This window comes from Pelobates fuscus, chromosome 7, assembly GCF_036172605.1.
Source record: "Pelobates fuscus isolate aPelFus1 chromosome 7, aPelFus1.pri, whole genome shotgun sequence".
Lineage (NCBI taxonomy): Eukaryota > Metazoa > Chordata > Amphibia > Anura > Pelobatidae > Pelobates > Pelobates fuscus.
Genome location: NC_086323.1, coordinates 137,523,034 through 137,535,335, shown reverse-complemented (window position 1 = coordinate 137,535,335; position 12,302 = coordinate 137,523,034). Strand labels below are relative to the sequence as shown.

The window sequence follows — 12,302 nt, the reverse complement described above, 5'->3', positions numbered from 1 at the left end:
TGTCTCTCTAATCTACATCTAGTCCATCTCTAATATCTCTAATCTATCTCTCTCATATATCTCCTATCTATCTATCTATCTATCTATCTATCTACCTACCTACCTATCTATCTATCTATCTATCTATCTATCTGTCTATCTAATCTATTATCTATCTATCTATCTATGAATCTATAATATATATGTTCATCTCTCTAATCTATCTATCTATCTATCTACCTACCTACCTATCTATCTATCTATCTATCTATCTATCTATCTATCTATCTATCTATCTGTCTATCTAATCTATTATCTATCTATCTATCTATGAATCCATAATATATATGTTCATCTCTCTAATCTATCTATCTATCTATCTATCTATCTATCTATCTATCTATCTATCTGTCTGTCTATCTAACTATCTGTCTGTCTATCGCCCTGTCTGTCTGTCTCTGATTCATCCATCCTTCAATCTCTCATTTCAGAACTCTGGCCAATCATGACTCGTTATCCTAAGTATGTCATCCAGTGACGTCCACATGCAGCATATAAAGCGGGACAGGCAGGGATCCCAAATCAGTTTGAAGCGAACTAGATCGGTGACTTAATCACACTGAGGAGCCGGCGTTGCAGTTTAGTGACGTAAAGACAAACTTTACCGATTGGGACTTGCTCTGGAAGCACAGCTCAACTCAAAGCTGTTCACTGCTCTGACTGCTGGAATGATTGCAAGGAGTTTCATTTTCTTAGCTGGGCTGTTCATCTCTCAGGCCGGTAAGACTTCCACTTCCATGATCGAACTTTCACTTATCGTTATATTCTAATGCTGCATGTGATAGCATTCTGTTAGCTGTGCTGTAATTATGTTCATATAATGTGTGTGTGTGTGTGTGTGTGTCTGTGTCTGTGTGTGTGTCTGTGTGCACCTTGTATTGTACAGTTTATATCTATGCATTCTTCATGTGTATTATCATACAGTGTATTTCCTGCGTGTTTGGAAAAAAAAAAAAAAGGTCTCTTTTTATGGATATTTATTATATAAGCCGGTGTCAAGCAGTTGTTACATTTTTCATTGAAAATCTGAAATGCCAGTTTAACTTAAAATGTGTAGCATGGCAGCTGAGCATTATTCCCCTGTCTCCCTGAAATACCTAGGATGTGTCTATAATATAGATATAAAGCTTGAGAGAAAGAAAGAATGATTAAAAAAGAGAGAGCACAAGGTATACTCTATTTAATAACTATTCAACCCCCTACTGACAAGGGGAAAGACAATCCCTAGTTAATGTGACAATCCTGAAATGTTCATTAATAAAAATGACTATGCTCTTAGTTTATGCACTTCTGAAAATAAATGCATAAATAAATATGTAGCTTGATTTTTGTGTTCTTTGTAGACTGTATTCATTCATATGTACTAATTGATTGATTTGTTTCGCAGTTTTCTCTGTGGCAGACCCATGCTGCTCTAATCCCTGCCAGAATAGAGGCGTGTGCCTGACATTTGGTCACGAACGATATGAATGTGACTGTACGAGGACAGGATATTATGGGGAAAACTGCACCATACGTAAGTTGTGCGATAAGCTTTTTTTTTTATGTTTTTTTTTTTTTTCCCACAAAGCACTTGTGAAAGTCTTAGCCTGATTTATTAACCTTATTAAAATTAGTGTTTTACTAATTTATTTTTAATTTTATTTTTTTGTGCAGCTGAATATCTAACGTGGCTAAGAGTCAACTTAAAACCGTCCCCCAACACTGTGCACTATATTCTAACCCATTTTAAAGGAGTGTGGAACATAATTAATAACATTCCCTTCTTGCGTGATGCCATTATGCGATACGTCTTGACATGTGAGTAAAATTTTATGTAGTTTTTTTTTTTTTAACTTAAATTTCTCTAGACAATTCTTAATCTTTCACAACTTGCTGTTTGCTAAATTAAACTGCTGCCCTTTTAAAAAAAACTTGAACTGCTAGTTGGACAGCATTTGTATCTAATTGGCTTCAGAACTGATTTTAATTAATAACGTAATGATACATAAATTACATTATTTCAGTAGTTCATTATTTTGTAAAAAAAAAGGGAAGCTACTTGAAAATTTATGTAATTTTTACAGTTAATAGCTTTTAACTTGTTTCTCTAGCTAGTTCATTTATATTAAAAAAATATCTGTTATTGAGGGTAAAATGAATCATATATATAAAATTGCTTGCTATTATGAACTAGTGGAATTAGTAATATTAAAGCTAAATTGAAAGATTTATCAAAATATGCTAAATATACTACGAGTGTAAGCTCGTTTGAGCAGGGTCCTCTTCCACCAATGGTTCCTGTAAGTTTTCTTGTAATTGTCCTATTTATAGTTAAATCCCCCCTCTCATAATATTGTAAAGCGCTACGGAATCTGTTGGCGCTATATAAATGGCAATAATAATAATAATTAGAACCATGGTGTCTAGTTCTGTATATTTTCCAGTTATTGTAATGGTATTTGAAAAATTTCAGATCACATGAATGTAACGTAATCATTGAATATCTATGTGTTTTATATGGAATACATTATTTTTTTAAATTAGTGCACTGATATGATTTATTACTTTGATACCTTTATGCTTTCTATGTACTAAGTTGTATTTTTTTTTTTTTTTCAATTTATTTTGCAGCAAGGTCACATCTGATCGATAGCCCTCCTACATTTAACAGCCATTATGGCTACAAAAACTGGGAGACTTACTCCAACATTTCTTATTACACCCGATCGTTGCCTCCAGTTGGCAATAACTGTCCAACCCCAATGGGAGTGAAAGGTAATGGAACTGTTTCTTGACATGTGCTGGTTTCTTTATGTGCAGGATATTAAGGACATGTTTGGGCATCACGTAAATTTCATCATTTCATGTCTTGTTTAATACCTTTCATTGGATTAGTCATAATACAGTACTGTAATACACATGTTGCAATTGCATATTGTGGCACATATTCTTAATGTCTGGAGAAGATAAGATTGTGAGAATTCCTTAGAATAATGTTAGAAATTAACTCGTTTTGGACTTAGGGGGAACTGATAACAGTTTCAGGATGAGTGGATTTTTACTTTTAATTTAATTTTCCGCACCTCATTAACATATGTTTGTTAAACATAGGGCTTAAGGAGACAATATTAAAAATAGTGGGCAGTGAACGTGTCTATTTAATTAACATTAAAACAAAACTTGAACTGCAAACTTGCAATATTGCTCTGTTATATAGAGAAATAACAAGTTCTCTATGTATCTGCTTATTACTATAAGTAATTTAACTGTTTATATTGATCTGTAAATACATGCCAACATTCTGCAAGGTTTTCTGTTTTCTGACAAGAGGACATAGTCTTAAATAAGAGGGGCAAAGGTTTAAAAATAATATCAGGAAGTATAACTTTACTGAGAGGGTAGTGGGTGCATGGAATAGCCTTCCAGGTGAAGTGGTAGAGGTTAACACAGTGAGGGAGTTTAAGCATGCATTGGATAGGCATAAGGCTATCCTAACTATAAGATAAGGCCAGGGACTAATTAAAAGTATTTTGAAATATTGGGCAGACTAGATGGGCCGAATGGTTCTTATCTGCCATCACATTCTATGTTTCTGTTGTAATATGAAAAATTTTATATTTATATTTCAGGAAAAAAGGAACTTCCCAACTCCAGCGAGGTTGTTGAAAAATTCTTGCTTAGAAGAAAGTTTATCCCCGATCCACAGGGGACAAATATCATGTTTGCTTTTTTTGCTCAGCACTTCACTCACCAATTTTTTAAGACGGATACCAAACGTGGAGCGGCCTTCACTAAAGCATTAGGGCATGGGGTAAGGTTCCGTCATACAACCGTTTTTTTTGTTTTTGTTTTTTTTAAACCTAGACTGTACAGTCTTCATCTCTTTTTAGATATTCTACCATATCAGATGTGTTTTCCAAGGTAAAATTGCCCAGTGAAAAGTAATTGGTGATACCGGCTTAGTGTAGCATGTTCTACTGAAATATTAGCAATTTATAATAGGTCTGAGATAAGCATAATTATACTCAAACTATCAGATGTCATGTTAACTTAATATCCAAGTTATAATATTTAGAACGTAATCATATAAGTATAATTACTCATCAGTGGTGTGAATATATAAATATATGTATAATTTTTGTTTGACAGGTTGATCTGAACCATGTCTATGGAGAAACCTTGGACAGGCAACATAAGTTACGTTTAAAGAAAGATGGCAAGCTAAAGTTTCAGGTAAATACCTTAATTTAAAGGTTATTGGTAGTTGGGTTACCGTGTAGATATCTGCTAAAATAAATGTTTACTAAGCTTTTAAAATATACTTTATGTGTGTTACAGGTCATTGATGGTGAAATGTATCCTCCAACTGTGAAAGAGGCAGAGGTGGAAATGATATATCCCCCCCACGTGCCCGAACATGTTCGATTTGCAGTAGGGCAAGAAGTTTTTGGTCTGGTCCCCGGGTTAATGATGTATTCAATAATCTGGTTAAGGGAGCATAACAGAGTTTGTGATATCTTGGTGAAGGAACATCCAGAGTGGGATGATGAGCGTATATTCCAAACTACAAGGCTTATTTTGATTGGTAAGTACCACATTTCTTTAGTAGCAATGTTTGTGATCTGGACTAGACATTTGCAATGCCCAACCACTAGTTTTGTATAGAAGGGTCTCTCTCCATTAAATTTCAAGGACCCTCAGTTGTATGAAGTTTAATTATTTTATTATCGGCACTAATATTGAATCATACAATGCATCATGTTATAGCACAATTATAGAAAAACATTCATATACTATTATAGCAACCAGCCTCTTGACCTGCTGACCATTTTATTAAACTCCATTTCCCAGCCTCTAACACAGTTTTCTCATTTAGGGTAATCTAAAAAAAAAAAATATGGGCAGGTGAAGGTCTGCTTTTTTTTTTTTATTGCTGGATTTCTATACACTGTACTAACTTCATCTCTGTTTTGATTTTTTTTTTCTTAAGGTGAGACCATAAAGATTGTCATTGAAGACTATGTGCAACACTTGAGTGGTTATCACTTCAAGCTCAAGTTTGACCCCCAGTTATTGTTTAACCAGAAATTCCAGTACCAGAACAGAATTGCTGCTGAATTTAATACCCTGTACCACTGGCACCCACTCCTGCCCGATACATTCCAAATCAGCGAAAAGGAATATAGCTACAAACAGTTTCTCTACAACAATTCTGTCATTTTGGAACATGGCATAGCAGAGATGGTTGAGTCTTTCACCAGGCAAACTGCTGGGAGGGTAAGCATCATTTTTTGATCTATACATTTAGCTTCTCAGTCACTACACTTCAAAAAACACAGCTGAGCATCCACATAACTCTCATAATAGTTTCATATTTACCATACATAGACCAGTCCAGCAAATCATTTAACTGTTGGAAGATCAAGTCATACAAGGCTCATCTTTCAGCTTCCTGGTACATAACCAAGCATCAGAAAGCAAACAAAATAAACATTTTTGTTTGCATAATTCTTAAAGTGATACAAACTATCACATAAGTGTTAACGAGTGAGGGATGCGTGTAATGTTTGTTTTGCTTCCCAAAATATTCTGGAAATAAATTGATCAGACATAGTAGAATGCCACCCACTATTTGAGTTTTTACAAAGTTTGGGGAATGCCAATGATTCTGTGAGTTCCAGTAAACACTGCTAAATTCACACTCCCTGCCCCCAAGGCATCAGATGACCCCTATTCTAACTTTTTTGTTCTTTTTTTTTTTTTTAAGGTTGCTGGAGGCAGAAATGTCCCTGCTGCAGTGTTTAGAGTAGCTGTGGCTTCAGTTGAACACAGCAGAGAGATGAGATACCAGTCGATGAATGAATACAGGAAACGTTTTAATCTAAAACCTTTTAAGTCCTTTGAAGAACTGACAGGTAAGAGCACGTTACTTAAAAGATCTTCTAAGTTTATTGAGACAGGGAGACAACGAAGAACTCACACAGTAAAGTTAATGTTATGTTTACTTTTGAGCACAAGTCACTTGGAGTACAAGTTCTTATCGAACATTATTGTTAAGAAGTGACAGCATGTAGCGCTGACTGTGAAAACATGTTGAAACTACACACGCACACAAAGATTACACAGTACAATGTCTGCCTAAATTAACCTTGTGTTTGCCTCCTTGAACTGGCTATCACACTTGAGTCATTGCCCACACAGTTTTTGTTTTGATCTTTATTTAAAAAAGTAAATAAAAATATATCTTCTAGAGTAATATTCATGTATTAAGTACACAGAAACCTCTTACCACACTTAAGGCTGTATAAATACAGATACGTGGATTTTTGTACATGTTAAAAGAGGAAACTCTACTTCTATGCATTAGTCTAGTTTTCTTTACTGTCTAGCTATGCAAAATTGCCCATATCTTAAATTTGCAAAAAAAAAATCTTTACTTGTAAACTGGAATGCAATTTTTGCAGTTAATTTGCAACAAATCAATACAAATGTGAACTCGAAAGTCCTTTAGTTGGTAAGCATTATTTACCAACTAATATAAAATATATATCTCAGAAAAAAGGAAAAAGTAAGGACTTGAGAAAACTGAGTTGTATAAAATAAATTTCTAATTGTCGTAGGCATGGTGCAATGTAAAATGCGGGTTAGTTAGAAAGTTAAGGTTTTATTTAAATCAGATTCTGTGCAGTAGTCCACATTCCATATACTGTAAAAAAATCTCTCACAAGTCTTAACTATGTTCAAAGTGAAAACACCTGAATAACCAGCTTTAAGTATGTCAAAGTGCTTCAGGGAATTAAGATACAAAAGCCAGCATATCTCCACCTATTTTGACAGGAGACAATGTGGCCTTATATTACACGTGGCAAACCGTGAGACGGAAATTGAACTGTATGTCAGAAACATATTTAGTTTAGTGAATTACTAATGTTGTTTTTTTTTTTTTTTTTAAATTGGAGGTTTTTATTTCGACCCACAGTATATAGTGCATAAACCACCAGACCACATGGTCAAAATGCTTATACCTTGCTGACTTTGTTTGTTATTTCAGGTGAGAAAGAAATGTCAGCTGAACTTGAAAGTCTGTATGGTGATATTGACGCTATGGAACTCTATCCTGGACTTCTTGTGGAGAAACCAAGAGAAGGAGCCATTTTTGGAGAAACTATGGTAGAACTTGGTGCGCCATTTTCTCTTAAAGGTCTGATGGGGAATCCAATTTGCTCTCCCGAATACTGGAAGCCAAGCACATTCGGGGGGAATGTGGGTTTCGATATTGTAAACACCGCTTCTTTGCAAAAACTGATCTGTCAAAATGTCAAGAACTGCCCGTACACTTCATTTAATGTTCTGAAAAGTGATCATGCTAAGACGGCAACCATTAATGCCAGCTCAAACTCTGCTCCACAAGAGGTGAACCCAGCTTTACTACTGAAAGAACTTTAAGGATGTCACAAATCGGGCACAACTTCTCAAAACCTTTCAGCTGGTTTAAAACACATCATTCCAACTACTTAAAAGAGATTACTAAATATGGTAGTCATGTGGCATAATTGTGTTTTTAGAACACATTTTCCACGAATAAGAACACGTTTGCCAGCTGATGCTGCTATATTTATGTTATTTAATGGAGTCTGCATATTCTCTTGGTTAAATGTATACGTGTGGGTATTTAAATTTCTGATTGAACCTGCACTCTCAGCAGTGTGAAACTACCAAGCCAAAAGTTACTAAATATATAAGATTTTTCGGAAAAACAAATGCTAACCTAATTACAAGACATACGACGGCTAATACTTTCTGAAATGCTCTCCATAAAATAACATGATTTGAGAAGTATGTGTTTTTTTATGTGTGTTAATGGCTTGACAAGTCATAAAAAGAGAAATTGCACTTTTAGGAATAACCACTGATAGGCCAGATTTCAAAAGTCATCCGTTTAGATATCTCCTTGTTTTACAAGTGCTCACAATGTGAGTTACCTTTGATTCTTTGACTTCTGGTCTGACTTCACTTGAACATTGTAGTTGTAAACTTTTGAATAAACAAAAGGAAGGGTTCTCAAAAGGTAAATCCCCAGGTGTTGCAGAACTATTTATGCCATGATGCTTTGTCAGCCTTTAGGATTAAAAATTAAGCTTTAAACAAGGTATCTACATTTTGGGCATCCCTGACAAAGCATTATACATTGTACATTATATATACATACCTTCATTCATACATAGATACATACATATATACATTTGTGCACACACTCACTACACTCGAACATAATCAGTGTCACTTTACTATTTTGTGTTCAGCAAATATTTATACTCTGTTTATGTAACATATATCTAGGTTTGTAATGTCCATGTTTATGAGTATTTCTAATACAACTACTAGTTCAATATACATTTAAAGAGGCACTACCACTTCCCAGGATTTTTAAACATTATGTTTACTGTTGTGCTAGATTTAATATTTGTGACCTGTAGCACAACTTAAAGATAGCATTCAATACCTCTTTATCTTGGACTAGACCTTTCCATCTTGGTTTCCTGTCAACCATAATTATAAGGTTATTCCACCTGGCAGTTAGCATAAAAATCAAGATCCTGTTTCATCTCCTCAACGTGTGCCTTGGCCGTGCCAGGGATTGTGCTATTTGCTAATTGTGTAATTTGCTAATTATTTAATATTAATTTGAAAGAAAATGGAGCCTCACATGAAAAGGTTAACACATATTATAGGCAAGAGAAGTGATGGTTCCCTTTTTTTTTAATCACCTAAAATCAACATTTTTAGCTAGAGAATATTTAGCATAGAAATGCCTGCATAATTAGTCATTCGACAGACTATTTAGTTTAGGTTTGCCTAAACAGTGCTGCTATAGCTGATATACTTAGTCATGCGAGGTACAGATAATATTTATTGCATATTTAAGAAGTGGTTGGTTAATATGTATGTATGGATTTTTGGTTTAAAAATAAGTGTACGACTGACTGCCTATAATGTGCTATACTATTCATTCCAGATTAAAAAGATAAATGTTCCTCAATACAAATCCAAGGGGGCTGGCTTGGTGGTCGCTATTTATTAATATTGGCTTGTTCTGCCCTCATTGTGCAACTATACTGAAATCATATCATACAGAGCAGGACTCAATGAAAATAATGTAGTATTTTTATTAAGAAAATACATGTTTCTATACTGTTTTATATTTTTTATCATTTTGAAAGAGTTCTTTTTTATTGTTTTTACAAAATTGTTAAATTGAAACGGAATATTTATTAATTTATACAATATATTTATTTTTCTAAATTATTTCATGAATTTTAAAAAATAAATTATTAAATATATATCTTTGCCTTGCTTTTTATTTGGTTTTGTAAAATGTCAATAATACGGAATAAAAAAAAAAAAAGGTATTGTGAAATGCGAGCATATCAACTTACACTAGCTTAGTCAATCAAGCACCGTTAAACCTTGATCAATTAACGTGTTTACACGACATACCTGCTTAGATATGCCTGTTATATGCTGAGAGCAATTTGTGTGACTTAAACATGCTTAATTTCTTCTCATGATAAACTTTAAAAAAATGAGAAAATTCTCTTGAACACCCGCATGCTGTTGTATTTCTCTGCACTGCAAAAAAAAAAATTCTTAAAAAAAAAGAAGGTATTAGCAAGTATTTAGAAAAAAATTCATTAAGTAAATTAGCACATATATTTGACAAGACAATAAAGTGACCATAGGTAACTTCTGCCTATAGGCTACATTAACTAAAAATTTGAGCACGCAAATCACTATTTAATGTATAAAAGACATTAATACATTCTAGATTATATAAAATGCAGCAGGTACTAAAATAGGGTAAAGTTAGAGGTACCCATTACATATTGAGATGCAGCAAATCGCATTGAGCTTTAGTCAAAAGTGGAATTAGATAAATTCAAAAAAACAGCAGAAGCGTGAGAAAATGTTAGCTGACTGTCCCCAAAAAAGCATCTATTAAATCTGGCTATAATTAATTTTAACCAGATCCACACGAATGGTTTCCTCTCCCCAAACATCTAGTTTACTAGGGCTCTTTAACCAAAGGGATTTACACACAGAAGCACATCCAGACTTACACACACAAACCCATGCAGCAGGTAAAAATGTACACATGTTCAACCATCCTCCTGTTTCCTACCTTTTGGTTATAGGAAGTTGGCTTCTGCTTGCTGAGGCTGTTGGGAGTTAGGGGCTGGATCTCTCCCAATCCGCACCCTCCTCCTCTTTGCCTTTTCATCCCTCCTGCTCAGCTCGGTGTTAGCTGGAAGAAAGTGACTGGCTTTCACTTCCTCCTGGCATTGCCATTACATTATTACAGGGGCGATATGCCCTTTTAAAGGGCAGCAGTGCGCGACTAGGTCCTTGAAGACACATGCCCATCGGGTGGCCCTAAGTGCATGGGTCACCCGATGGGCTCCCTCAGCGTGTGCTCCCTCCCCCCCCCCAATTAGTGGCACCCAGGGCAGACAACCTATTCCCCCTTTAGTATGCCATTGGCAAACATGCCATCATTTAAAATTAGCGGTATTGTGATACAAAGAAGGCATTATTAACTGAAATTCAATTGCCATATCTTGGCAAGTGTCCTCCTCTACCTTCTTGCATGTAACATTTATTTTTTAATACTTCCATTATGCCGGGAGGACACAATCCTCCATATACTGCAGATGCTAAAGCAATTAAGGAAGCATTTTGCTGAGTTTTTTTTTTTTTTTTATTCTTTATTTTATGTAGTGCATTGTCGGGTTCACAAATAGACAGGACATGTTCAAATATAACATTGAAATTTGTCATCAGGTAGCTTACTTTACATGTTGAGAGTACTGCACTATTTTTGGTATTAGAAACTATGAAAAAAATCCACATTACACAGTGCCTGGATGCTTAGCTCACAAACTTCGTCTGACAAATAGGTGCGGTCTATTCTCTGGCAGAGATTATACTTAGTAAGTATGAAATTTGAGAAAACCACAATAGGGAACAAGATGTTTAACATGGAGCTCTGGTTAGCGAGGCAGGTGAGCCAGCCCTAGGCGCTCGTATAATTCAGAAGCAGACATAGTAAGACATTGGTGTGGCAGTCGAAGAAATGGTGCACAATTCTTGATTGCTTATAGCAGAAGAAACCAGGCTTGACATTTAAAGAACAATATCGTTTTGAGCCTGCCGTTATATATAGACATATTAACAAATATTATAGTTTAAACTGATAGCGTAAATGCATCAAATACCACAAGTAGTAGAGTTACTAAAGGAGATCATTGACAACTTTGCTTATCTGCAGGAAAAAAGAGTCCCCGGCAGTCCAGGATTAGGCATGACAGCCGTGTAGGTAGGAGAAACAGGCGGTAAAGGTAAAGTGTGTAAAGCAGGTGTGGGACACATGCAGCCAGTCCACCCTAGTCCCTCACCCCACGCCAGATCTCGAGGCCCGCCGCCTGGCAGCAGGGATTTGTTCGGCAATATGTTGTAGCCCGCCGTTTCGTAGGAGGCAGGATGTTATTGTGACAGCGGGATCGGAGCTCTGCTCTGGTGAGGTGAGCCTGATAGCCGGAGGCAGTCTGCTTAAGGAGATGTACCGCAGACCGCGAAACCAAGGTGCAGGCAGGTGGGCTGAATTTCTCGCTAAACCTGGGGTGCTGCACTGTACCTCTGATCGATGCAGTACTCCAGTCCGAGGTCGCATGTAGGGTTGCTTCCTAGCCGCTTTGTGTCTAAGTGAAGCGCGGCGTCTGACCCTCCGGCGTGCCACCTCCTGTAGAGCCGGTGGAGCTGTTGGTTTGGGTTGGATTCTCTGGGGTGGGTAAGTTTCCGTTTGCTGTTTTGCAGAATGGAGCTTCCGACTTCTTAATTGTTGCCATACGTTAGGATAGAGTCTATCTTGCCTGGCGGGCATGCCACCCTGGGCGTCGCTGGCATGTGTGGCCCGCGTGGTATCTGCCATTTTAGGTAAGGTGTTGTTCGGCCCTCTCGCTCTCTCGCCTCGTGGTCGCGGCGTGCGGTCGGTAAGTGTTCTTCCATGGTGTGTGCCCCAGCCTGCCTTTCTGCCAGTTTTGTCCAGAAGGCTGCAAATGTGGCATCCAGTTGCTTGAGAATGTCGGGCCAGTGCGCCTTGTCTTGTGGCTCAGGGGCGTTTGCCGCCATTTTTGGTTTAGTAAGCGCTGCTAGGGTATACTTCCCCCTGGGCTGTTGGGGTCTTTCAGGGACCGGGATAACCCCCGCCGGTCCATAGGGGGGGG

The 12,302-nt window shown here is 36.6% G+C and overlaps 1 protein-coding gene across 1 annotated transcript; it reads left to right on the top strand.

The window, feature by feature from the left end:
- The first annotated feature begins 577 nt into the window (after positions 1–577).
- On the top strand, positions 578–7,860 carry PTGS2 (prostaglandin-endoperoxide synthase 2). Its single transcript, XM_063426689.1, has 10 exons — positions 578–759; positions 1,427–1,555; positions 1,696–1,839; positions 2,653–2,796; positions 3,651–3,832; positions 4,171–4,254; positions 4,360–4,606; positions 5,012–5,298; positions 5,789–5,936; positions 7,073–7,860. Exons 1-10 carry the CDS (start codon positions 708–710, stop codon positions 7,465–7,467), a joined length of 1,812 nt encoding a protein of 603 aa, XP_063282759.1. The 5' UTR covers positions 578–707; the 3' UTR covers positions 7,468–7,860.
- The last annotated feature ends 4,442 nt before the right edge of the window (positions 7,861–12,302 follow it).